This window comes from Taurulus bubalis (assembly GCF_910589615.1).
Source record: "Taurulus bubalis genome assembly, chromosome: 18".
NCBI lineage: Eukaryota > Metazoa > Chordata > Actinopteri > Perciformes > Cottidae > Taurulus > Taurulus bubalis.
This window is the reverse complement of record NC_136606.1, coordinates 12,093,745-12,121,693: the sequence shown is the minus strand read 5'-3', so window position 1 is coordinate 12,121,693 and position 27,949 is coordinate 12,093,745. Positions and strand designations below refer to the sequence as shown.

General features: G+C 41.2%; 3 protein-coding genes across 3 annotated transcripts in view; 1 reads left to right on the top strand and 2 right to left on the bottom strand.

Annotated features, from left to right (window-relative positions):
- Positions 1-33: 33 nt before the first annotated feature.
- shrprbck1r (sharpin and rbck1 related) lies at positions 34-9,428 on the bottom strand. The gene is made up of 14 exons (XM_079234419.1): positions 8,842-9,428; positions 7,869-8,043; positions 7,054-7,131; positions 6,682-6,823; positions 6,455-6,545; positions 5,951-6,269; positions 5,357-5,457; positions 5,017-5,187; positions 3,417-3,577; positions 3,159-3,270; positions 2,449-2,628; positions 1,957-2,055; positions 1,619-1,762; positions 34-1,343 (listed from the first exon to the last, which is right to left on the bottom strand). The coding sequence occupies exons 1-14, from the start codon at positions 9,115-9,117 to the stop codon at positions 1,263-1,265; spliced, it is 2,130 nt and encodes a 709-aa protein (XP_079090545.1). The 5' UTR covers positions 9,118-9,428; the 3' UTR covers positions 34-1,262.
- A 4,704-nt stretch (positions 9,429-14,132) lies between these two features.
- On the top strand, positions 14,133-15,305 carry prlh2 (prolactin releasing hormone 2; the record flags this gene model as incomplete). The annotated part of the gene is made up of 2 exons (XM_079234436.1): positions 14,133-14,295; positions 15,100-15,305. 2 exons carry the CDS (start codon positions 14,133-14,135, stop codon positions 15,303-15,305), a joined length of 369 nt encoding a protein of 122 aa, XP_079090562.1.
- A 2,961-nt stretch (positions 15,306-18,266) lies between these two features.
- Positions 18,267-27,949, bottom strand: part of myripb (myosin VIIA and Rab interacting protein b) — a gene marked incomplete at its 5' end in the record, with an annotated part of 85,383 nt that continues 75,700 nt past the window's right edge. Inside the window, 9 exons of the mRNA XM_079234070.1 lie at positions 18,267-18,390; positions 19,783-19,843; positions 20,042-20,137; positions 20,296-20,457; positions 20,557-20,748; positions 24,545-25,321; positions 25,558-25,707; positions 26,342-26,868; positions 27,500-27,668. Of these exons, the coding sequence (XP_079090196.1) occupies positions 18,347-18,390; positions 19,783-19,843; positions 20,042-20,137; positions 20,296-20,457; positions 20,557-20,748; positions 24,545-25,321; positions 25,558-25,707; positions 26,342-26,868; positions 27,500-27,668 (2,178 nt within the window). The 3' untranslated portion in view covers positions 18,267-18,346. The remainder of the gene's footprint in view (positions 18,391-19,782; positions 19,844-20,041; positions 20,138-20,295; positions 20,458-20,556; positions 20,749-24,544; positions 25,322-25,557; positions 25,708-26,341; positions 26,869-27,499; positions 27,669-27,949) is intronic.

Sequence of the window (27,949 nt, the reverse complement as noted above, 5' to 3'; positions counted from 1 at the left end):
AAATAAAGTAAAGACGAAAGAAGTCTGTGAGGTTAAATAGTATTTATTGATAATTAAGGCACAACTGTACATCAGCAACACAGAGCTGATATTCTAACACAAGTAACAGTGAAGACTTCTTCGTGGCTTGTCAGTGCGGGGCAGTAGTGTAGTCGAGGGGAAAGCCTGAACAGAGAGTGCAGTTGGTGAGCCGACATGCTCTTATCCTGCTTAAGGTGAGACAGAGTACGCTGTGGATTTCCCACGTATGACTTAGGATAACACATTCATGTATAGATGAATTACAAAATGTTACCATGGATACAAAGCTTTCTCAAAACAAAAAAAAAAAGCTGTTAAGTATGCTGGCTAATATAACCATATGCATCGCAAGCTCCTTAACAGGAATATGAGCTTATTAACTACAAGTGTTTACACGTGCCTTTTCAGAAAGTATTCAAGTATTGCAAACTAACATTTGACTATTAGTCAATACGCTCTGCTACACAGCTGGTCAGCAGCACCTCAGTGACCGCTGCTTGTCAAATACAGAAGCATGTGAGCGCAATGCAAACAGCACGGTTCCACTCAAAGTCAGCTGGTTAAACAACAGACTCAGATTAACAATCAGACACACTTTAAACCTCTTTGGTAGCTAAGGCATACATGCAGTCAGACTATCACACAGACACAAGAAATAGAACCATATATAACTACGTACGCGTTCTTGATCTATCTCCATGCAGAAAATTGCATATCCAGAACACAACATCGATTTTGTCAAGTTCACCAGAAAACGTCATCATAAACACCCTGCTACAGCTTTTGTGCACAAGAATAAGGCCACTTGCGATCCGGTATGTAACTACCAACACAGAAAAACGACACACCTGTATTGCTATATTTGCAGTGCAATCATTGTGAAGTTGAAAAACCTTCCCTGCATACTTGTAAACAACCATATCACCATTGCAGCCAGATGTGGTCATTTAATTTATACTGAATGCTGACTTAGTAAAATCACACACCTGCATGCCACTATTTGTGAGAGGCAGAGCTAAATGTCAACGTATAATTTGTTATCCTGACTGCACTTAAAAGCCCAGGGAAACAAGTGGTTAGACATTAGCTGGGAAGAAATGTAGCATGCTTCCAGTTATAACAAGGAGGATGCATTGTATAAGAAACCCCCAGTTTTGACCTAAATAAACCTTTTCTAGAGGATAGTTTATTTTACGTCGAGTCTTTCATTCCCTTCTACCATCTGACCGTCCTTGAGATTCTCAGTGGCAGTTTTGGCATTTCGGATGGCATTTCTGACTGTTGATGTTGCAGTGACATCCTCCGCTGGTGTCTCCAGGACCCTGGGAAAAGATCAGAATAATAGTTATCAAACATTTAACTTACTCAAATGAAGCCGTTTTTATTTTAAACCACCATGTTTTGGCTGTATTTTGGTTTTATGACATGTTGCCTTTATGACAATGAACTGATATTTGTTCTTTTGAGAGGCTACCCAACCAAGGTTTATGAGTCAGACTTCCATTCCACAGATGTAGACCACCAACACAATGAGACTCATCAATCATATTCACAAATCCTGAGGGAGCCATGAGGAAAGGAAGGAAGCATTTCCTACCTTAGGTCCCCAGCGGGGCCCTCTTGTTACCCAGCAGATCTCAGTGTGACAGACAGTGCAGCGCAGCCAATCGCATCCATCTCTCTTCTGCACAATAATGCCACACTGGGGACAGTGCATTGCCTCACCCGACTGCACCAGAGTCTAAAAGACAGAAAATTAGTGTCAGTCTTCATTTAATCTGTGAGCACGTAAAAACACCAAAGCCATCTATCTACGGGTTACAGCATAATCTCTGCACTTCGACATGGATTGGCAATGCCATTGATACATTCATCTAATGCTGGACATGGAATAGCAGTTCTGGATACACAAATGCTCAAGTGTATTCAGCTCGCCTTGAGTAGCTGTGTCGTCCTCCTAGCAGCAGAGTCATTTATAGCGCGGGCTGCAAGATCATCCTGGTATTGCTTGCAGTTCATTCCCTCGTGGATGGACTGAGGAGAGAAGAGACATAGAAACAGGGACAGAAAAATAACCTCAGTGAAAGTCTCTGATGTATAAAGATAGAAAACATTTCTGTTTTTAAACTGAAGTTAGCTTGAGGGGACAGTACCCATTCAAAACATGTGACTCTTGTGTCACTTGCTTCTTTCAACGAAGATGTTGCTATTAATTATCTCTGCGTAATTGATTAGTGCACAATATAATCTTCATCCCCATTTGTACCATTGTTGTGTGTTTATTCATATTCACATTTAATGCACAATCTCACGTGGTTTAGTACATGACAATTTCCTAGAAACTATTAGAGTAAATGATCCTGATGATACTGTAATATCTGTGTGTATATATTGTGTATACTAGTAGTTCTGTATACTAGTGTATACCTTGCAAATCAGGCAGTTGTGTTTCCTGCAGACGGGGCAGTGGAAGACATTGACCGTGTCCTCGTACACACACCAGCCCGGACAGTCCGGGGTGGCACAGTGGTAGCTGCCCTCACATCGAGACTCTGCCACTGACAGACCTCTTTGCAGCCAGCGCTCATACTCCTCTGCTGGCACCAACTGTGAAGGAGGAAGGGAAAGACATTGTGGAGGACTAGAGAACCCTAATAATACTATGAACAAGTTAGCAATGGAGTTCAGGTGAACACAACAGCAATCAAATGATGTGCACGCGTAGTAATCATTTTCAAGGCAAATACTGTGTGTCCATCTAGAATTTTAAAGCCCATGTTCTACTTTTAAACTACACATCTCGCTCTTCAAACTGGGACATTCAAACTATTGCCTGTCTTCAGCAGTCCTGGCTGGACCACATTTCATTGTTTAACATTTAGCAGCCGGAGAGGTTGGCTAACTCTTGCTTCATATTAGCTGAAGCAGCTGAAATCAGTCCACAGGGAGAGGTCAAAGTCTGGTAGCTCCGGCTTCTTGGGTGGTATGGACAGAGTTTGAATGAAAGAAAACAAAATGTACAGGAAGATTTATTTACATACATCCTGATGGTTTGTGACCTGCTAACTACCAGTTATTATGCCAGTTATTAAGATACTGTCTCTTCTGTAAGAGAGCAAAGACTTGGTGTAACTCACAGCCCTGATTTCCCTCTCCTGCAGGGAGCAGGCACAGGCATACGTGTCATCTCTGTAGGGACAGGCCACCTCCGGCTCCTCACTCAGCATGATGACTGAGCGTAAGCACTCTCTGTGCAGACAAACACGCAGACACAGAGAAACATCCAGCATATTCAATCAAGCTAAAATGAAAACTTTGATATATTTTCTTATCTCATTAGCAGACCCTTCCTCTTTCTCTTGGTAAGATACTTCCTTCACACTCCTGAGTCTTACCTGCAGAAGCAGTGGAGACACTCCCTCAGCAGGACACCCTCTCCAGGCTTCAGGTCCACGTAGCAGATCCTACAGTCCACAGACTCTGGGTTCGGCAGCAGGTCCTGGCCGTCCAGCCTCACTAAGCGGGCAAAATTCTCCCTGCGCTCCTCTTCCCTTGCCTGGCACAAGGGGTGGTGTTGTTGAGATGGTTAAGCAAACTATGTAAACTATTACCCTTCACTTGTTATCATAGGGGCACAATGACTTTGGCAATGCAGACAATTGGAAGTATTGTCGGCTAATTTACACATGCAGACACACACATTGTGTATAAACATTTTATTTCAATGTGTTTCACAGAGTATATACAATTAACAGTGCAAAATTAACAATCAGGCTAATACATTCAACTTGGTGCCATACACTGCTCTTTAGGAGTTCATTAGAAAAGCCCACTTATTGCTGATGAAAGTCAACAGTGATTATGATTATCAATATACGCCGCCATCTTTCATAACCTTTTCACTAGACTCTGACTACTCTATTTGCTAGGGGCTTGTACCCATGAAGTGAGGTTAGTGGGGTAGCCAGATATTTTTGGGCTTCACTAGTACATCAACACCTATACACAGCCTGACCCTTGACCAGCTCACAGGAAGTTCAGAGCCCTACAGGACTCCGACAGGGACAAACGAGATTACAAGTAGTGAGGCCAGGTAACTCCAAGAGAGTCAGACTAACTTGAGCTTGCTTCATAGGCTCCAGGGCCAAAAAGTGTGTTTATGTGGCAAAATATATAAATGTTTTTTTAACTCTCAAATGTCAATATTGGACTCTGAAATCCAGTATCCGTCAGGCACTACTCTTCACCAGAACAGAGTTGCCACATTTTAATAAAATATAAAATCATCTGTTCATACAGTTACTGTAAAGTCGTATGAACATACAAAACACTGGAGTCAGGTATGCACCCATGCCACCACCTGGTTTACTTATTTGACCAATATTAGGCTGAAATAAGCCTTAAATAGGCTCTGGCGGTATCTGTGCATCTTAAATGAGCTCTTTAACCTACATTCAACTTCAGGGAACCATATGCTTTCAATTAAAGCACAGACAGTTAGACGAAGGCCTGCACATGATTATTTCTAAAAGTTAGTGTCTGACGAGTGCAACGGAAATGCTGCTACAAGTTCAAACTGTCTGTGAAGGAAACATGAATAATACATGTGTATGTGTGCCCTCGTCTGTGTGTGATCAGTAGTCCTGGTCCAGGTTATACAGGAGGGAGTTGTTTTGAGCCCCAGCACTCCTCAGCACCTCTCTTCTCCCTTTCTCCTTCAAAAAAACAGAGACAGAAGAGAAGAGAGTCAACCTGAGAGGGCCTGCAAATTTGAATTCAAATGTGGACTTTGAATCAATTTCATACTTCCCCTCCTTAGTGTTTTGTCATATTTGGAGTCCTGTGTTGCCACGTAGCTTTTTTTACTAAATCGTGTTTGACTCAGGCTTTTTGTTGAACCCTTGTAACTAAATGGGACACTACGATAAGGTTTTACTCTAAGATTATATAGAAGATGCTGATTCATGCATACAGGTGTATCATGTTTTTTCATACCTGCTGGTACTGTCTGACAGCCTCCTTCTCCTGCTGGATCCGTCTGAGTTCCAATGCATCTGGTCGGTATCCCCCAGGGATGACGTAGCTGTCTGGGCGGTTTGTACTGCAGATCTCACAGCCCGGCCGGGTCGGTTTGTTAATGTAAGTGCAAGAAGGGCACGACCAACCCTAAAAGGCACAGAGTAGTTCGGTAAAGAGTATGTTTTCAACATGAGAAGTTCTGTCTCATCAAATGACTTTTCTTATGACGTATTTTATCAAAACACTGACCATTTAGAACAGTGTGTGAATAAAGAAACACCATTTGAAATAAACCACCATAACTACTGTATATTACCTGGGTGGAGGCTGTGCTGGAGCTCAGTGCTTCATTGAGTTGAGGCATCTCTAGGTTGATGAGATCTCTGATCTTACTGGTGTTTCCTCTCCCTGTCCCACCTGAAACATTTATTGAGAAAATAGTCCAACAAAAGTAGAATTAAAACTAATAAGCACACAGTGACAATATGTGCATCCATTACGTTTATGAATGGTTTGTGCCTCTATGTACCGCATTGTAGTGTTAATGCAAAGTTCTCAATTCAGTGGGGTTGCAGTGCCAAGATGATATCTTCTGGTATTGTTGCAGCATCTTTTTCTTACACAGTATATTGTAAAGCACTGCTTTTGCTTTGTGTTGGGCAGCTGCTCTAAATAGCTCATGTCATAAATATTTTATAACTAAAAGTGAAACATGTGTCTTCTTCCTATTACTTTGAGTATTTTAAGAAAATGAGAAAAAAATGCAACAGTGGGTTTGTCATGGGCATTAATAGTGATGGGAAACAAATTACACTTATAAATCCATTTGTTTAAGCTTATGTGTGCTCGATGCCATTGAAAAGTTAATCTGACACCTGTCACTAAACCACACGCTAATGCTCTCACTCACCAGTGTTGCTGCTGGTAGCGAGTCTTGGAGGCAGGGTGACGTAAGGCCTCCGGTCCAGGGATGAAGGGCAATTTGCAGAGGTAGCAGAGAGGGGAGTGGGGAGAGACAGGGATGGAGGACTGAGGAGGAGGGAACTCTCCTGGTCCTGCTGGAGGACTTGGAGGGTCAAGCGAGCATGACGGGCTGACAGGAGGTACAAGAAGGCTGTGTCGGCGTCCTGACGAACACCGTATGAAGCCAGAGAGCGCTGGTCGGTGCACAGACACTGGCCAATCACCCAGCGCTGCACCCGCGGGTGAAAGCCATACTCAAGAAACATCTGAGGTGGTAGAAAATCAAAGAAGGAAAAAAAGAAAGATGGTGAGATAGAATTGTTAACCTTTTCAAATAAGTAATAGTGGTTCTTTTTTGTAAAATGTGATTCGTCGTTTTGAGCAATATAAATAAAATTGACATGATTCTTTCAGGACACAAATGAAGAAGAGAAACATTCATCAGACTAACCTGCTGTTTTAGTGCTGCGGTAGTCATATGCGGGGAAACCTTCACAGTGACACAGCAGGACGAAGACGAATCTTCAACTGCAACAGCCAAGCTGTTCAACAAAATAAAACACAAGACATTAGCCACATTTTTGTCTAAACTGTGTCTCATGAGCTACTTTATGTCACATTTTGAAATCTAAACAATCATGTTTTTGAAACAATAATCAATAATGGCAAAGCTCCTACTTGATTTCAGTGTCTTCATAGTCAGTGACAGAGGGCTGAATCTTGAGAGCGGCATTTTGTCGGGCGAGTGTGGCAGCAAAGTCAGAAGCAGACTGCATGTCTCCTGCTTCTATGGCTCGGGTGAGCTCTATGCAGGTATCCTCTACAGATGGACACACACGCACACGCACACGCACACAAACGCGAAGACACAGACAAGCCCACACGGGTGAACATACGGGCAAGTGTGTGCAGCCACTGGAGGGCTAAAATGATTCAATGAATGAATGAATAAATAAAACGAGTGAGGAAATCCGTGAATTAGTTACATCACATCTAAAAAAAAACTCTGGTAATAATCCATATTGTAAGGAAGATGTTCAGCGTTCACACCTGTTCGTTGCAAGGCCATGGTGTTCTGACGATGAAGATCATCTAGGGGGCGCTGTGGATCAGTATCTTGAGGGGCGACTATGAAATGCAGAAAACAAGGGCAAAGCATTTTGATAAAGAAAGAAAACTCAAGAAGAAAACACACCAATCAACATTTCCACAGTCCCTATTGTCTAATGTTGTATCCGTCTGTCGCTGTGGGCGGAAATCTTCAACTCTTTCGCTACACAGGAAAGGAAACATTTATCTTAACAGAGCCACTTTCTAGTACAACAGTCAGGAACATAACAAAGAAGGTGAATACTTTGATCTGATCTTGAATGGTTATTTATTATTGTATGCTAAGTTAGTTGAAAAGCATGGGCCTGAAGGCGTGTTACAGCCACTGTTGCTAACTTAAAAAGCCATCCACAAACAAACAGTTCTTATCATTCCACAAAAAATATATAGCTTTTTTACTTTCTTTAATCTTACTTTATTATTGTCATGCATGCAAGTGAGTAAACAAGGGCATATTATGCAAGTAAGCACAGACTGATTTATTGAAATTCCCCCTGAAGCCACAATATGAGCAGTGAAAAGCTCTTTTGTACAAACAATAAGTAACCAGCTTGATTCAACAAGCTCAATTAAGTTCACTAAAGAGCAAATTAATTCCACCAAATCACACACAACAGGGATGTTGTACTGCCCATTGTACCATTTAGGTTTGAAAAGATCATGTTACAAGGTATGACGTATCTACATCCCCCCACCTTCTTGCTGTGGTTGTTCTCTAAAATAACAGTGAGCATTTGTCAAGACGGGCGACTGACCTCTCAATGCTTCTCTCAGTGAAGAAATCACCACTGTAGCCCACTCCTGGGCCTCCTGCTCACAGCGGAAGTTGAAGCTGATGCGGTCGTGTGGCGGCGCCGCCAAACTCAGCTCGTGGCACTTTGGTGACTTCACCTCATATTTGACTGTCCTCAGATCAAACTCAGCGATGGTCTGGGAAAGGAGGAACAGAAAGTTAGAATAATGGAGATGAGATAAGAAAACTTTGGCAGGGCAAATTGATCATGGGTTACATTATGCAAAAAAATCACTGCACGTGTGGTAAAAACCTAATTTTCACAAGGATGGCTACTTGCAAACCCAGTGGCCTGAACCCTGGTGTTCTGCACCATTTCTAACCTGAGGATCCCTCAAAGGCATCAGAAACACAATCTGATGGGCCCCTTTATTATTATTCCCTTTAGTATTAATAAAGTAATAAAGAAGAAAAAACTGTTGTGCTCCATCAAAGTGTAGCATATTCTGATTTCCACTATTCTTAGCTTTTTCCTCTTCAGGCCTGTAAAATACAACCTGTATTGAGAGATCAAGTGTAGACATAGCCTCTTATTACAGGGTCCCCAGCAGTGCTGGATTAACCAACTGCTCCCTGACCCTCTAAAGGTCCAAAGGCTCTTGGTTCAAAGTGTGGCAATGACTTTAAGCTTATTGGAAGCTACTGTGATAATATGTACAAAAAAACACGTCTTTATTCCATCTTGAGGCCATGTCTAATAGAGTGAACATGTTGCGTCATTTGTACCTAAATAAACATTTGCTGAAACAGGTCACACAAATAATCTGTGGCCCTGGTAAGAAGCCAGTATTTCCACCCACTAAGTCCTTGCACTGTGGAGCATGAAGTCATATCTATTACAACAAGTCATCCTGTGGACACAATTTTTGTCAAATGTTCCCCCTCAAAAACGCACCACGGCCAAACACCGACTCTACGTGGTTCCCTGAACTCACCACACTCCGGCCGGTCCCGCTGCTGTCCTGGAGCGACAGCCGGAATTCCCCGGATTTCCCCGGGTCCATGCTCAGCTGCAGGCGGAGTGATTCATCGCCTGCTCCGGGAAGACACAGCGGCCGAATACCGGAATGGCACACCGACACCCGAACCGACATGAGGACGGTTTGGCAGCCGAGTTGTGACTGCGAGGCCCCATAGTGAGCGGGCAGGGCGGCGGACTGGTCCGGCGTGTAGCCGGGGGTTTGAGTCCAACCGCCTGAACTCAGCGACATCCTGGCAGCAGACGCATGAAGGACACAGATACGCGGGGTCCAGTGGGTCGTTTTCCTCCTGCTGGTACCCGCCCTCGGTTTAAGTATCCGTTAACGAGCGGTCTTACATCGCATCTCGTCGCTGGATATGTACCAGCCACACTGACAACAGGAAGCAAGTTGCGTCGTCTGTCAACCGTTTTTGGAGCGACTTCCAAAAAGTGGAGGTTTCACTTCTCTCTTCTTCCGTCTTCGTTAAAGCGTCGTTTCAGGCAGGTTTAGTCCTTCCTGTTGGTTGCGAGGCAATAACCGTACTTTTCGAGATATCCCGTTCCCTTTCTAACATCGAGGTTATTACCAAAAGGTGGACACTGGGAGCGATGACTGTGTTGTTGATGTGTATCCAGTGCAAATGCTTTCACTTCATATTGCGCATGCGCGGTGGGTTGTCTTCTTCTCTGAGTTTCGACGACAGCTGGCATCCGTAGTTTTGCATTGCTGTCATCTAGTGGACTTAGTTAACTCCTGCAGTGTCCGGGTTTCCGATTTTTCTCCACTTGAAGCTGATATCATCTGTCTTGTTCATTTTCATCACACTCCATTGTTTTCTTTCATGCTGCTCTTGTCAGCCCTAATATATTCTTCCGTCACGCATCTACATCACTAGTGCCGAGGTGGAGTAAGTGAACATTTTTAGTTCCTGGGAATCAGCGTCCCAAACAACCTAGCATGTTTATCACACAACTCCATCCGGATGAGGCTTAAAAGCAGCTATATTTCTTGAGGACACTTAAGAAGGCAAAATTCCTAGGCCATGATCTTGTTAACTTTTACAGAAAGCTCATGAATAGGAACATTACAAACTGGTATGGGATGCCCACGACATCCTCTACCCTCTACTACAAAGACAATAAATGAAACCTTGAACCTTGAACCTTGCTCTTTCTGCAACCAACAACTTAAAACTAAAAAGGTACAAATATTCCTTGGTTTCTGGTAGTTTACCTGCAGTGTTCACAAAGAAAGTGCCTTTCAGATTAGTGTGTCCTATTCCTAATCTAGTCACTATTACCTGCTCTTTTCTGTTTCTTTTCATCACAATACACTGAACTGAAAGTACATATCTTCCCCTCATCTGCTGGTCTCAGTGCTGTTGCAACTTTTGTTTTGATTTTCTTCCCAACTATGCCTTTTGTCTGTGTATTATTTGTTTTTGTCTTGACTTTGCCTTGTTTGTACTTGCCATTAGTTCAAATAGTGAGTCCTGGCAAAGGATGTACCTGATTTAAGATGCACAGAGAGGAGTCTGAGTCACAAACAACAACTATAACTTAGGTTCGTTTAATTTGTTCAATTAATTCTGAAGTCATCAAAGTGTCTACAACCAAACAGTTTACACACTGAATGAATTATAAGTTTGTGTGTCTATTTAAACTCTGTGGTTAGGAACCACAGATACAGATCCCGTGTTTCCTGTTGTTTGATCTTTTGTCCCATTGGTAAAAACCTTATTGTCTGTATATTTACACTCCTTATGAAAGTCACTTCCCAAGTCTGCAATTTAATTCCAGATCCATAAACTCCACTTCCATATAACCTTAAACTAAATACAGCTATATATATATTTCAAGGATGCAATATTGGCTATCCATGCAGAAGCCATTTAGTATTATATAAAGTATGTGTGCATATATGTTTTACCACAAAGGGGCAGCAAAACATCTGATATAACAAATTATAAATCCTCCCTTGTCTTTCTGGTATTTATTCTGCTCTTGTGTGTTTTGTCATTTTAGGAATTACATTTAAAATATTCAACCAGCTGGTAAAGTATGGTCTAGTTTTATGAATTAAACAATCTGGCAGTATAAAGCAATTAAAATGTGTCCCATCTCAGCCTGCAACGTTACACATGCTTTTTACATTCTAATGGATCAATAATTGTAATCCTGCAGTATAATTGTAGATGAATGGGGTACATCTGTATAATGAGGGGTTTTACCTTTGATACGTAAAAAACAATTTGCTAAGTAACATTTTGAGAATCAATACTTTTACTTGTAATTACTGTTTAATTGTGGTTTTGCTACTTTTCTTAAAGTAAAGGAAAAGTTTCATAATCTCCCTTCTCTTTATGCAGATTTTGCTGCATTTTGTGATATTTATCTATTAACTATGTTTTGTATGACCCGTGTGTATTTCTATGCTGTAACTTTCCTGCTACATGTTTATTGACTTTATTTGCTGTTTGCAGGTATACTTAATTAATATATGGTTCTTAACCTCCAAAATTGACCAGTACATCAAATATGTCTTTCCTCACAACAGCAGTGTTAACAGGCCCTGTGTGCCGTGTAAGATGCTACTTTATAATTTTGTTTGGCTTGTCACAAAGTAATTTGTGACACAAAGCTATGGCATATTAGGGTCATTCAAATAGTATAGATGTTTTTTCACGAGCAGATAATTCAACCTGGGACTGTAGAGAAAGCACAGACGTTGCTGAAAACATTAACGATGCCATCATTCTATTCAGACGTCCCATGATATATGAGCCGGCATGCACAATAAAACCAAAGCGGAATTTCCGCCATCATTGATTACTCTATTCAGTGCTTTAGTGCACTTTTCCTTCTGTGACATGTCAAACGGTCTACTGTAAAATGCTGTTTTCAATCACTTCAACCCTGCAGTGGAATGATTCTAAAGCGGCTTCATAAGGTGGATGTGGTCACGACCATCCAGGTGAGACCCATTCGATTGGACTTGAACCCGTAATCTCCAGCCCTGGAGGCTACAAGAATCCATTATGATGGACTGCAGCTGTAACACATTTCCTCATTGATCCATTGTTAAATTACTGTATACACAGTGTACAAGTTTATATGAATGACAAATATTGACAACTTTGATCTCAATTGGACAGCATTCTCCATTTGTTAAAAAGTACTATTAAAATCTTATGTCCTTATGTCTTTTCTATCATTTTAACTGCTGAGAAGTGTGTTTGGTATTATGATGCGTTCACGTTGGAGGAACTATAGGAAACTTGCAATCCGAATGCCGTTTGTTCTGCACATATACACCTTCAAATGAATGTCCCTGCGGACTAATGACTTCCCATTTGAAAGCCTTTTAAGACAGAGGGTCACCCAAACCTGGTCAATGAATGTCCCTGCCCACGCTTTGTAGGTCACGAATTATGAGGCAATTAAACAAAATATACTGTAGTGCATAAGGGGAATGATTTAGACCTCACAGTTAAGCCGGTTCAAGCTGTTAATCATTCGGCCAGCAGGGCTTTCTCAATCAATACCACACGAACCTCTGTGCCTCCATTCACAAAAACAGCGATAACACAGACGAGATGAAGCCATTTAATCAGGTGCTGATGAGACTGTGATGTCATGGCGTCACATGTCAGAGGTATGATACAACAGAACCAATGTTGAGCGTGGAAAATGTTGACCGAAGCGGTGTATTTTTTAACCAAATACAGTGGTTTTGTGAATTTGGAGGAGTGATGCATAACAATAGGTTTAGAATGAAACAAATATACATAGAAATATGTAGAAATTATATTTGTCTCGATAACTATTCATGAGCATCATAAAGACCACAGTTTACCCACAAAACAGGGATGATCAAACCTTTCACACTACTACTACTACTACTACTACTACTATTACTACTACTAAGATAATCCTTTATTAGTCCCGCAGTGGGGACATTTGCAGGATTACAGCAGCAAAGGGGTAAAGTGCACAGAAGAGACATAGTAAAAAAAAAAGTAATATAAATAATAAACAGTAAAGAATCTACAATAACCGAATATTATTATATATACAGGCAGAACTATTTTCCACAGTGTATTTATATTGCACAGGTTGGCGTGATTAAAGTGCTTAAAGTGTTTTTGTGGTCTACATGGGAGACGTATCGGACGTGTTAATATCTTAAATTAGGTGCATTGAGCTGTTTGAATTTAGAATTTTTGGAGCTGATTCTTATCAAAAAAGTTCCAAAAGTGTAGTTTCTGGTGACGAGGATTCACGGAGGTTTTAACAATAGCTGCTTATGTTCTGCCTGCCCCCCTGCAATCAGGCTGATTGATGAAAGGCTCATCAAAAAACGCCCACCACAGTCTACTTGGGGTGGCGGGTCTCTCCGTGTTCACTAATTCAAAGTTGTCAGTGTCTTATTGACTACCTGATGGACTGCTCTGCTGCGTGACAGACATCAGGAAAACTCCCAAACGAAACCTCCTTTCTCAAAGAGATGATGGGGTTTAAGGAGTGGGAGGCGAGGAGGCGGGGCAGGGGGGGCTGATGCATCCTGTAGTCTGGGACCACTGTGTGTGACTGACGTTCTTGATTCATCATCCAACAACAACATGAACAGCATGGATATATAAGCTGGAGCACACCTGCTCAACAATAACGACTTCAGACCTCTGCCAACTGACCTCAGCCTGTTCCCAAAGTTCAAGGTAAGGAGCTGATCGTGGGGTTTACATTATTCTTTTCTGTAATTTATTGTGTACAGCCGGACATATTCACTGTATTAAAGATAATGAGGATACTAATAGGTTATGTGCTAAGGTTTTTTTTATAGAAGAGATACTCCAGCTAGGTGAATTTCTGTTAACTAGTTTAACACTAACTGTGCTACACCACATTAGTCTGTTCAATGTGGTGAATGGGTTTACACATGATATTACTAGAGTTCATGGGAGCAATCGTGTGTTTTTTAATCCTAATTTCAGATTATTATATTACTATATGAGCTTTTGGTACTTATCCTTGTGATACAATTTAAATTACTTAATATATGTCAGGGTATTTTTTTCATCTCTTATAAATAATTTTCTACTATGACTGCATGACATTAAGACATTTTGTAAGTCTAATTGTATCAGTTTCCTCTTAATTGCGGGCTTTGTTTCACTAGTCTTTCTGTTTTCAGTGTTCTCAAACGGTGAGTGGTACTTTACTGACCCGCGTCCCTCCGGATCCTCTCGGGTGCCTCAGTGCAGCATGCTGCCGTGCGCAGAGGTGGATGTCCGGCACTGCGTCCTGATGAGCCGCTGGCTGCCCGTCGCTCTGGCGCTCCTCCTCCTCGTGTCCTCCAGATTCAGCAGCGCGCACAGCACCACGGCGGAGCACGACTTCCACATCGTTCACAATGTCGACAACAGAAGTAAGTCGTGGTTTTGTGTATTTATTATAAACTGATGGAGCTTTATGAGGCTTAAGAAGACAGACAGAATAACGGTAAGACATGTTTTAGAATATAATGTGTATGGTCTGCGTGCGTTTGGCTCTTAGTGATGAGTTCAGTGACGTTCTTCTACTTTTTGTTCCCATAGGGATTTGCTGTAAGATACTTAAAAATATCCTTCTTCTTTACTTCTGTTTACTATTAGATTGGACTTCTAGAAATGGAGTATGTTGTCAATAGACTACTGTTTGAGTCGCAATTACTGCAGGCAATTAGCTATTTGATTTAAAGTAGTAAGAGTTAGCTTAGAATGAGGAATATCCATATCCTAGTGTGGTGTCATGTAATCTTACAAGTGTATTATTTTTGTTAGAAATTACTGTATTTATTTGTATTGAACAGTGGTCCCAGTCATATGTACATATTAATGTATTTTCAATGATTTATTATATATTGAAAATAAGTTTAGGAGTGAATATTTTGTTATACTATTTTCTATATACCATGCTACAGTAATACACAGTACATGTATGCATTTGTATTTGTTCTTATATCACAATGACTTCAAAGTAATGTCTCCATATGGTTCCTGAATGCATCAAATCAGTTAAGAAAACCATCTATGTTCATATAGTGTTAATCTATAATAACGTTTAAAAAAAGAAACTAGAGACAAAACAAAAGTCTGAATGTCTGGATCAATCTTTTTTTAAAGTGTTTTAAGACCGCAGGACTTATCGTCAATCAAAGGTACACATCTGATATTATGTTCTTGGTGTCCAGGTCCAGAGATAGACCCGTTCTGGTACGTGGGGCGTGGGGTGAGACCCATCGGTCGCTTCGGGAAGAGGCACAGCAGCGTGGAGGCTGTGGGCAGCAGAGGAGTGCAGCATGTCTACAGGACGTTAGGGCTGGTGCTCCACAGCCTCAGAAACAAGGACAACTTCGTGGAAGTGCTGGATGGGGAAGACAGGGATTGGTTACCGTGACAGCGAGTCCTTCTCCCTTCATCTACAAACTCTAGAGTGTCTTCATTTTTTTTATCTTGATTGAGGTGATAAACTCGTTTGCTCTAGCTCTTACCTGTATTTCTCTCTGGTGTCTGTTATGAGGCCTTGGTTGATAGGATCATTGATATCTGTCCATCAAAATGCATTCTATATTGATTAATAAACCAGGATGTTGTGATTATATCTGTTCGTCACTTTGCCTGTAGCCTTCCTGTATTTGCAGGTGCAAAACAAACCGTTTCTTTCAAATAGCTTTACGTTCGCAATTTTTATTTATTTCATAATACATTTTTTGTCTCGGAGTACTGTGGCACATAGAGAAACTGTATTTTTTGCTTGTTAGTATTTTCCCCAACATATGGATTGCAACAAAGGATTGCCCATTAAAGTGAATGGCCCGCCTGTGGAGCTGTGCACAGTGAACCTCATCGTAGTCATTCACACTGGATTTAAACAGGAACAAAAGTAAGATCTGTTTTTAGCTCTGTGTGAATATATCTGGGACACAGTTACGTATTCAATTAGACTTCCTGTGTGAATCCAGCCCAAGTCATGACAATTATACACAGTCTCTTGCACACAACACTGAAAGATTGGTCAACTATGATTGGGCAATACACATATTATTCTATATCATATTCATCTTTTCACACATATACATATATTAATACATTCTGTGATGAGATAATTCTTATTTTTTTACATTAGAAAAATACAGGACACTGATGATTGGACCCTTGTGGCTGTGCTTCTTGTGGGGAATTTTACATCAATTTTGATAAAACCACAAACATGCTTTTATACATTAACACCTCCGGCAGAACAAGATTGACAAAAGTACAGGATCAATGTGCAAAACCCGAGATGTGAAAGGCTGGGATGAAAAGGTCACTAACAGAAGGGGCAGAGCATTCATACAGAAGATCACACCTTTTAGTTCAACAGTCCATCAGCATATCCAACTCCGCTCTTGAGCTGTGTAGCCACAGCAAAAACCTTGACAACTGGTATGCATGGCTAATTGAGACTCTGACTAATGCAAGTGGTCACAGAGTAAAGAAAAATAACCCAAAGATGAAAGGCAGTATTCTCAAATCTAGTGTTTAAGGAGTACAAATACAGTATGAATCGTACAAGCTGCTCCAAAAATGCCTGTTGTCACCCATGTTTTTGTAACATTTACCACCGTCATTACTAGCAGAATATCAAATGGTAAATGCAGACATAGACTGAAAGCACTTTGAGTCATCACACATGAGAGAGTCTGATAGGACCGACTGAGGAGGGCTCCTTTGAGGAGAGAATAAAGCCTTTAATTTGCAATAGTACTTATTTCAGTGGTATTGCATAAAAATGTTCATTAAGTACAAAAATAAATTGCTTGTAACAAAATCATGGTTTCATGGCATTTGTTATATACCCCGTCAGACTTCATTATGTATAAATCTTTGCAAGCTTTTCTGAATGTAACACAAAAGTTCAGACATGACCCAGCGAAGGGGAAACATGAGAATACCTTTTTTGTTGAAATAAAAGGCCACAATGTTTGAAAGTAAACAAAGAAGATGACTTTGGGTTGAAGAATACTGCACAAGGGAAGGCTGGCAGACCAAACCTGAATGTCAAACAAAGAGTTTGTCTGACATTCAAACCTTATTTTAACTAATTTCAATGTGAAAGCTTCCACATTAAGGCTGTAGTGTGTGTGTGTGTGTGTGTGTGTGTGTGTGTGTGTGTGTGTGTGTGTGTGTGTACTGAGCAGTTTTTTTCCTTTTCTAAATAAAGGGAGAGCATTTCTCCAGTTGATCTTTAAAACTTGCATTTATTTAAGGAATAGTTGGACATTATGGGAAATTCACTTTTTCCCTTTCTTGCTGAGAGTTAGATGATAAAATTGATGTGTCTGTAGTTCTCCACAAAAAATACTGCTGACTTGCTTAGCTTAAAGACTTAAAGACTGAAATAAGAAGAAACAGCTAGCCTGGCTCTCACTGAAGGTAACAATAGCTGCCTTTTGCACAATTTAAACAAAAAAATATCTATTCATCAGTGGGCTTTAGTGCTGCTTGGCTAATATTTTTACCTATTTAAACAGAGTCAAGCCAGCTGTTTTTCTATTGTTTCCAGCCTTTATGCTAAGCTATGCTAACAGACTATTCACCGGGGAGACATTACAGTGGTATCAATCTTCTCCTGTAACTCTTGGCAAAAAAACTAAGCTAAAATTATTCATCTGCCTATCTGTTTTGAGGCTGTTGACAACGTTTTAAAGTGTGCTTTGTGTTCTATTATTGCCATCTAGCTAAAAATAGTTTGGCCCTGATACTTTGTGTATCTAAACACTTTCTGGTAAGTGCATGGATCCTTAAAATGGTTAAAATATCAAAAGGTGTAACATCGTTCCCCGAATTAGGATTACTATCTGCTGGCTGTGTGCGTCTTTGTGAAATCAGAATCACCCAAAAAAGCTCTGGAGGGGCCGACAGTATGATGAGGTTCCTCATAACATTTCACTGAAGATGCAGTATAAAACACGGCTCAGTCTCTTTTTGGGACACTGAATCACAGAAAGCTTCACATGATTTTTGCACGTCTTCATTATACAGTAAATCACAATACTCTTGCAAATAGATAGAAAAAAGGAAATTGGTTATTTTTGTCTGTACAGATATTATTTTTTCAGTTGGGAGTGTTCAGTTCATGACGAGTGTTCGTGGTTGTTTAAGGCAGAGACACAGACTGTTGAGTCATCCTTGCTTGATATGATGCGCATGGTGAGGATGAGGAAATGGAGAATGAAGTGAGAAGATGAAAAGAGACAGTCATCCCTTCTGTTTGCCTGACGGGGTACCGTGCCTGGCTGAGGGCTGAGTGCTTGGTGGGTCACACAGGGCAGGTGTTGGCCCCTGCTTGGCCTGCAGCTGGAGGCGGACACTGGGTCAAGGCACTGGATGAGACGGACCCCCGTCCCCGGGGCTCTGAAAGTGGCCCCGCGGGACTTGTTGTGCTGCTGACTGTTACTATGGTCGAAACACTTTAACCTGCTGCTCGGGCTCCAACTTTTCTGAAATGCAAAAAGGAAAAGAAAAGAGCATTTAGCAAATCAGACTTTAAAAAAAATATCTCCAGCAAAAAGAGAAACTATTATTAACATATGAGTCAGATGAACACTGCGGACTTGTATCTAAAGAGCAGCACAGTCTCCCCAGCCATACATCTTGAGCACAACGATGGACTGACAAAAAAGAACATGCAAAGCTGGAATCAATGATGATTACATGTATCGGTCACTGATTTTGCCCCATTGTCCTGCCTGCTGTCCATCTTTGGAGTGGTGAGGAAAAAGCCACCCTGAATCAGCGCTATTGTATGAATGCTGACGAAGAAAGCCCCAACAGAAAAAGGCCATTCACTGACATGAAAAGGAACCAACTTCTTGTTGGTTGATATAACAGCCTGTGCCTGTTTCCATTTGGCGGCTTTACATCTAATGGACCTTTTCAGTTACTTAGTCCCTTTTTAGCAGATGTATTCACTTTAACATCCATTTAGATGACAATCTCTTCTTTTTGGACAAAATGCAAAATGTGTGATATTCACTAAAGGTCAGCTCGTCTGTGCCTCACTCCCCATCTCCAGCTGTCTTTGTTTCACACACAGAGCATGTGTGCCCAAGGCTGTTGAGCAGTGATGACGTACAGTACACTGTATAAGTATAAGTCAGCACAGGTAACATGTTACTTTAATCTATTGAAATGATTTGCTTGTTTTTTCTATGTAAGTCTGACTTGATGTTTATTCATTGGTTGGATCTTTTTATTCTTTTTGTTTTTTTCTATGGCTATCTGTCCTTTAATTTGTTATTTGTACTTACTTTTTTACTTTTGTAAAGGCTTTGTTGTATTGCTTCCTCTATATGCCTTTATGCATTTTATGTTTGTTTGTTGTTTTTTTGTTAAGCTCTCTGAGGTGCATTTTATGTGCTATATTATTATCATTATTTGGTCATGACTGAAAGTAATATCCATCTCTGTAGTTTGTAGTTAGCAATTGAAGATATATGATGTGTTGGTTTGGAGATAATCCATTTCTTGAACTGGTTCATATGAAAGTAGTTTTGCACCAATGCTGATAGCTAACACACTCATCCAACTTCAGCAAATAATTTAGTTTTTTTATTTTAGTTTCAAGCAAGCACTATGCCCTATACATACTTAATTAAATATATAGTTATATAAATATATGTTATATAATTAAATGTATTGATTGTTTTTCATTGGTCACTTGCTGGATCATCTTTAGTTAGACCAAAACATAATACAAAACTATGCTTATTTCATTAGAGGTTTGTATTTGTCATTGTTCAGACTATATTTTTCCCTGTCGTTGACATTTAATTTATTTATGCATACACATAGTGTGTACATTTTGAGCAAAATAAAAACCTGTGTGGTACCTTTCAGTGGGGGGGCTGGAAGCTTCCTCCTCTGATGGCGTGATGAGTCCAGGGTTTGAGGCTGTAATCAGAGTATCTGTATCACACACTTCATCAATCATCGTGACATGCAGCTATATGTTCTTATTCAGTATCAGGTTTAGTTATTTAATTAGTAATACGTTGTGTGCACATCCACTAAATACACTATTTAATGGTAAAATGTTAGCATACAAAAGCAGATGAAGATAGTAGTAGGACTCTCGGGGCAGTGAGTTACCTTTGCCTTTGGCTTGAACTTGGAGAAATGATTGCAGACAGTCACATTCAAGCCAGCTGTTTTCAGAGCTGATATCCTCGCCTCGATGTTTGAAATCTTAAAAAGACACATAGACTTTATTTAAAAGCAAAATAAAACACAAGATTAAAAATGTAAAAAAATCTAAAGGTATCATTGAGTTTTGCAATCTTTTTGGCACAAGCACAACTGGAGATAAAGACAGCTTCAGACAAAAGGGACACGTCCTCCAGTACCTGTAGTTCAGACTGCTGAACCTGAGCAGCTGCAGTGGCCACCTGGTCCTCCAGGAAGGCCATCTCTGTGTCTGTGGTGCCGCTCTCAATGCCGCGGGCACACTGCTCCAGGTCCCCCAGAGCTCCCTCAAGCCCGTACACGGCACCAGCAGCCAGGTACACCTGTCAGGGTAAGAAGAATCATTTAGTTCCAGCGAGACATTCAGTTTCCAATAAGAATGAATCTCCACAACCTGTTCTTATTGGATAGAACATCCTTACATTCTCCTCCATCTTGGTCAGCCTCTGGTCCAGCTTGCGGGTTTCGGAGCTGTTGGAGATGGGAGAAGCACTCATGGACTCAGATGGGGTGTAGCTCTCGCCTCCTGCCTCACCAATCAGCTCCTCTGTGGCATTCAAAACCTTCAGCACCTCGGTGGTGATGCTGCAGAGAGAGGCCGCCGAGTACTTCTGCTTTATTTGAAGAACACAGACACAGTACAGCAGTCAGTTATATAGTTAGTTTGTTTGTTAAAGCCAAAAATATTGAGAAACCTTTTAAGCAATGTTGGGAGCAAAGGGATGTGATGCACAAGTAGAGAACATATATGTCATTCAGTCAGTTGTGGGAAATTCAAAAATCATGGAGGGGGAAAACATGTTAAAAATCACCATTTGAAAATTAAAAAGCTGGCAACGTGGCTTAACCTGAAGGGTTTGTGTTTTTATCAGCACTTCATGTGCTCAAGCTGCACAGTCCAGTCATTTTAAAAGACCATTGTGCAGGTGACTGTTAAACTCATTTATTTGTTACATAGTCAGTTGTTTTTGTTAACATGCACATATGCACATGCTTGCAATCAGAAAGTGCAGAACAAAGAACTGGAGGGGAGAAGTGCAGCATAGAGGATGGAGGAGGAGGAAAGGAAGTTAACAGTTAAAATATGTTGCAGTGAATAGAATATCTCATTACTGCGCATCCTATTTCAAACAGTCAAACATAAGGATAGAAATTATGGCATTTGGGTGTGTAGCTGAGGAATCAGTAATTTAATCAGCTATCACATTTTAGATTAGATTCAGATGAGTATAGATAAATGAGTTGGCCGAGATCTCCCACTATATCAAGATAATTTACCGACAAATACAACATCATGTTTTGTCATTGTGTTCACTGCCAGTCAAAGTAAATAGGAGCAGCTTGTTCATCCAAATCCAAGCTTGTTTCCAAATTCAGACTGCCTCTAAAGAATATTAATTCAATGGTGAGGAAGCCTATAGAAAGCAGCTGTTTTTTTTTCATGAATAGATGAAAACAGTAACCAAGCAAAGAATAGTGAAGAGAGACAGATGTAATTCAATAATGAATGAATAACTGGCTGAAGCTTTGATCAGTGGGATCGGAGGCGTATTGATCCCTCTCTCAGCCAGACAGGCAGTGTGAAAGGAAGAGTTTTAGGTGGCGACAAGAAAGGCAGGGATAAGATACAGTATTGGGTGAGAGATGAGAGGCAGCAAGCCAAACCTCTTATCTTAAAAAAAAAAAAAATCACTATTGAGTGATCTTAAAAAGACTTGAGAAGCAGAGATGGACGGTCTGAGATATTGACTTGGGTTGGTCGATGGAGAAAAACATGGATGGTTGTAAGAGGCTGATGTTCTCATCCTCGCCAAAGAACCAGGCATCACCCCATCAAATAGTCTGACATGGAACACACTCACACTGATGTAGAAAGATAAACTAAAAAGATAAAGGCGTCAGGTAATTTGGGACACTTTTTGGTAGATAAACAAGAAAACCGGCAACATATTTTGAAGACTACCTTACAACATATTATGGACCTCTGCAATATTTCGAAAAAGAAAATGTGTTGCCAAGTCAAATACTTCAAAAAAACGTTAGACCTTCAAACACATCAAGAACACAAACCACACTCTGATGACATGTTCAGGTAAAATGGGACAGTCACTTTCAAACTTCCCGTCATTGTAATACCTGCCAGGATGTGTATCTATCGTGTGTGTGTGTGTGTAAAAATGAGATAGAGGAGGAGAGAGAGAGAGACACACACACACATACATGCACAAACACTTGCATTGGGTGTGGATTTAAGTGTGACATGCACAGACACAGAGATCCATTCTTTCAGTATCTTTTCTTTAGTCCTCTTAAATTCCGTTGTCGCTATCAGTGTTCTGACTGTCGTCGCTGTTCAACGTTATCTCTCTCTCTCAAAGTGGTGTGTCCATGACTGAAATGTCTGAAATGATTCAGCGAGATGCCCGATTCACGATACTATCTGTGATACAAATGTAAACGCAGTCACAAACCACTAACAGTCAGAACACAGGATTAAACATGTTATCAGTCCTCAAAGTATTGAAATGTCGAGCACTGAGGTAGCAAAACAACATTTTAGCTTTTGGAAATATCTGTAATCAGGGACAGATTTAGAAACTACTAATTGTACATTTTTATTTTGCCTGAAAAGCCACAAATATCACAGTCATCGTCACGTTTTCCTTTATTCACATCAAACCGAGGCGTCCTGACTAGTTTAAAAGGGAGCTGTGAAAATCAGCAAAAAATAGATCACACTAAATGTGTCATACACATTGTGAAAGATATGCATTACTCACAGGAGCCTTTATAATGAGCCTGGCTAATGACCAACATCGACCCACACGCTTCGGATGTAACACTAGGACAGGTAGTGAGCACATAAGTGCCTGTCCAAGTGTGTGTATTTCCCAGGCCTATCGACCTGCCTTCTGTGTGGGTTTTGACCATAAGCTCATGAATGGCGTGGATTTACTATGTGGAAATATCAATACTGAAACACTGATTTTAACCTAAGGGATGGTACATTCTAAATTTCAGTATTTTTTTGGTTTTAATATTTAGACCTTAACTTCATAATAATGTACATACATAATTGAGGAATTACTGTATACACTTTGTCATACTTCACATGTTTTGTAGTCGGTATACAAGCTAGTATTCAATATACAATTCTTACAGGAAAATAATGACACATCATTCAAACTGTAACTTTGGAAAGTCACTGTCAATCTCCAGTCCCAAGGGGAAAGCATTTAGCTCATTTATTTTCTTGTGCAGTGTATTGCTAGACAACATTAACAGCACACTCAAGCTAAACCACACAGATTCAGTGTACTTACATATTTGTGTATTTATATTTCATGTTGTCCCTTTCCCAGTATGAACACATTAGAGCCACACAACCTGCTTAGAGTTAGTAACATGATGCAATGTGTCTATTTTCTATCATTATGACCAGAATCTAGTTGTTAAAGTTGATTTTGGGAGTTTCTATATATTTTTTTAATGTAATTTCCACATTTGTTCCATGTGGACGACATTTTAAGCGTTTTAGTACAAGATTATAATTTACTTACATCTATTTATAGGATACAAAAGGGATAACTTCAGCAACAACACAGAGTTGATTCTCACACAAAACACAACTGGGCCTGCGGCTGTTTTGCATTCTGACCTTTTGAGGCTTTTATTAATGAAAAATGAAAATATTCGCCGCTGTTCTGTGATGGATGTCTTTCAGTACGATTCTTGAAAACCACTGCAAAGAACAGAATTTAGAAGGCCGACCACCTAAACACTTTCAATATAAAGACAGCGGCAACGTTTTCTGCCACTCCCAACTGCACTGCCAAGACATGAAGCTTTCTTTCCTGTAGAAATAAGAAAATAAACACACCACCAGCAAAAGGGAGAGTCAACCTATTCACAGATATGTGTTTGTGTGTGTGAATACGTGTGAGGTTTGTATGTTTGTATGCATGGAAAGATGGAGGTTTAATTACAGAAGTATGTTCTCGAGCATCGCATCACAAGACACCACAGAATCCTTTTGCTTTCTAGCCAATATCTCACCTGCTGTAAGAGAGAGGAGAGCAACTGAAGCTTCTGCTGTTGCTCCAAGTCATTCTGTCCCTCCTGATGCACGCACACACACACACACACACACACACACACACACACGCACACACACACACACACACACACACACACACACCAAAAAAGAGGGAAGCACAGAGAAAGAGGGAAAACACAGGATGAGGGACACAGAAGGACAGCAGTGATTGTCATATGAATAAAGAGAGGAAGGTGGGACTTTTCGAGGATGAAAAGAAAGAAAAATAAATATCAAATGGCAGACAGACAGCACCAAAAGCAGATGATGAGGGGTGGACACAAATCAACTGTACTTGCTTCTATCCTCCTTACCTGGTTGTCAGACAGCACCCCCTCCTGGGAAGATGGTGTAACAGCATGGGAACTTGCACTGGATCCACTCCGCCTTGCTCCCATTTTTTGTCCCGTCTCTTTCTTCACGTCTCTTTTATGTTGTCTCTTACTTTGCCTGTTCGGCTCTCTCTTATCTCCTCTCATTTGCTCTTGGTCATCTACACTCTCTTCCAAACATTCCACTCCTATCTCCAACCTCCTGCCTTCCTCTCTCACTGAAGGACTCTTTATTAGTCTCTCACTTCTTTTCACCTCTTGTCCATTCACTTGTTGCACTGTTTCATTTGCTTTCTCTATTTCCTTACCGCTGGTCCCGTCTATTAATCTGTCATTTCCCTTCTGCCTTTCTCTTTCAGTATCTTTTGGCCGCGTCTCCTCTCTCTGTCCGTCGCTTTCTTTATCTGTCTGTTTGTCCGCGAGCCGCTTTGTGCACTCATCCTCAGATGAGCTGCTGTCTTTGCTTTTGGCACGGCTGACCAGCTGACTGAGTCTGGATCGTAGCTCCTCTTCTAGAGGTTCTCCTGGCCCTGAGCTGCTGGGCGAGTGCTGGGACCCAGGAGCCAGAGAGTGCGGCTGTGGAGGGCTGGGGGCCAGTGAATTTGGAGCCACTGTGTCCAAGTCCTCTGGCTCGGGTGTCATGGCATCTAATTTGAAGGCGTCCGGTCCAGCTGTGACCATTGGCATAGTGTCAGGTACTGACTCTTCCTGACTTAAACCCCTCTTCAGAAGGGCATTCAATAGAAATCCACTGTTCTCCTTTTGTGGGGAGACAAAGGGACATAAATACAAACTCTGTAAGCAAACATAAAATCCTCATTTAAAAAAAGAGTCCAAACAACTACAGAATAGTTGAACAGATGAGGGAGCCTGAACTGCATCACACATCACATCTGTCTCACAATGGGAAACATTGTTTTACACTTAATTTCTCACAGGTGCGAATTTCAAGTCACTGACTAACACTAGTTACAACTGCAGGGGAGAAATCTCACCTGCACTAATGGGTAGATGGACTGCGTGTAGCTCTGGCCTCCAGCTTTGCTCTGCTCTGTTGACGACTCTCTCTTGCTTTTCCTGCGTCGTCGTGATCTTCTGACCGGATCACTCTGCCTCTCCTCAGCCTCGCTGCTGTCTCCCATCACCTGGGAACAGACAGGTACTTTTACTCAAGTGTAGTTATGAGGTACTCGTACCTGAGTATTTCCATGCTACTTTATACTTTTAATTGTCAATATTTCAGTGGGAAATACTGCACCTTTTACTCCACTACATTTATCTGACAGCTATAGTTACTGGTTATATTTCAGAATAAGATTATAGAAAAAAAACAAACATACAGTACACTTTCAAAAGAGCTGTGTATTGTGAACTTATCCAATTCACAAAAAGAGCAAAGTTCAGAAAAAAGTCCAAAAACATTTTAACAGATTTGGGCAGAATCATTGGACTAACCTAATGGTATACAAAGGGGACAAAACAATAATCTAATCTCAATATTTTATAATTATTTGAAGAAAAAAAAAAACAAGGAGCGAAGGATAATTTGGCACATTTTGCTTCTGTAATTTTCCATTAGGTATTTGATCACTATTTGAACCTGATTTTACTTGTAATTGCGTATTTCTACATTGTAGTATTGGTAGTTTTTCTTAAAGTTGTTTCATGTTCAACCTGCTACATAATGAGACACAGACTGAGTCCCAGGTTCAGAGTAAATTCATCACATCTAATAATATAACACATATTATTTACACAAGACCATCCAGAGTTTCTCACCTTGGGGTTAAAGTTGACGTCCAGTGCCTCTGAGTGGACTGGGTACGGAGAGAGGTTCTGGTGCAGGTGTTGGTGGTAGAGCGGCTGGTGATGAGGGTGCAGGTGTGCGTCCGACGGCCCTTTCCTCCTCAGCAGGTTGTGAGGCGGTTTGCGAGGACATGCCGACAGCACTGATGAGGCCTCCGAGTCCGAGTTGAGAGTCTCTGTGTTGGTGTACTGGCCGGAGGACGGTGAAGTAATGGGAAGGTGCTGGGTGTACGTCCACTCCGGGTCGTGCTGCGAGTCCGTGTAGTAAGTCTCATCGGACAGTTTGCGGCGGAACTGTCGCAGCGCTGCACCCCAGCCACCTTCGTCGTTCTCCTCGGAGTCGGATCCCATCTCGTCGTAGGCTGACACGACGCCGGACTCCTTTTCCAACACGCTGAACACCAGGCTCTTCCTCTTGGTGAGCAGGCTGGGCCGAGACAGCTGTGAGCTGTGCAGAGCGATCCAGTTACCGTCTGGGCTCTGGAGCACTGAGGATGCACCTGGAGAACATGAGAGCAGGAAGTTTAGAGAAACCAACTCCTGTTTCCACCGGTACATTTTGCATTGGCTCAGTGACCTCAACTTCTATTAGAGTCAGAGTGGCAACAGCAGAAGAAGTGCATTTAGCCATGTTTTTGCCAAAATAGCCAATACACCAACATTCATTTTTTTACCCTTTAAGCCATCAGGGATGAGGGTTTACTTTATAGCAAAACGTATTACGGTTAGTATGACTTTTAGAAATTGTAGTGAAACAGTAAATACAACCCAATCATTGTTTATATATCCATTATCCGAAAAAAACAATAAAGGAGTCAAAATGTTGCCTTAATACATTCCTATTCTCATAAAATCATCACATATGGGCATGAGTTAAAGTTAAATTACATACAGGCATTATGGAGGACAAGTGAGCATGTTGTATACATTGAAAAAGGTGGTACTGTCTTCCAATATTTCCTCCTCTTATGCACTGCATCATTAAGATATATAGCAGGAACTGCTTTAATCAATACATTGTGAATATCAGATAGGATACACAAATTCATCTGCATTTGGAAAAAGGAGGAATCAAAGGATCACTGACTCGCTAACTGGACATTAAACAGAGTCTGTGAGTGTGATGTTTACTGGAGTTGTCCAGGCGGTCGACACTCTTCCAGCTGGGTAGGGACGCGGCCTTGCCCTCCCTCTTCAGAGAAGCGTACTCCTGCAATCCAGCGCCCGCTCCGGCACCCTCCTCCTCCGGACCCTTATCTGGGGAGTCGTCGCTGGTGAGGGAGAACGCTGACCGGGACCGCTGCAAGCGACACACACGTCAAAACGCGAATAGGATTTGTGAGCAACAAAATGCTGTCATGAATAAGATACATAGCGTTTGGACTCACACCTCTGCTGACTCCACAGTAATGGCAAATCATTATCTTTCTCAAAGAAACTTCAATGAGGAAGATGATTGACAGCTCTGGACATTTAAAGTAGAACATCACCCTCTTCTCCATTTCGGGCTGAGTCTGATTGAGGTGCTCCAGACAGGTTATTACTGCATTGACAGAGGCAACAGCATTCCATATGATATCC

Coding starts and splice junctions, on each gene's coding strand:
- shrprbck1r (XM_079234419.1), bottom strand. CDS start 9,117: ATGTCGCTGAGTTCAGGCGGTTGGACTCAAACCCCCGGCTACACGCCG. Junction 8,044..8,841: donor GCGGGACCGGCCGGAGTGTG/GTGAGTTCAGGG, acceptor CTCCTTTCCCAG/ACCATCGCTGAGTTTGATCT. Junction 3,271..3,416: donor TGTCTCCACTGCTTCTGCAG/GTAAGACTCAGG, acceptor TTGTCTGCACAG/AGAGTGCTTACGCTCAGTCA.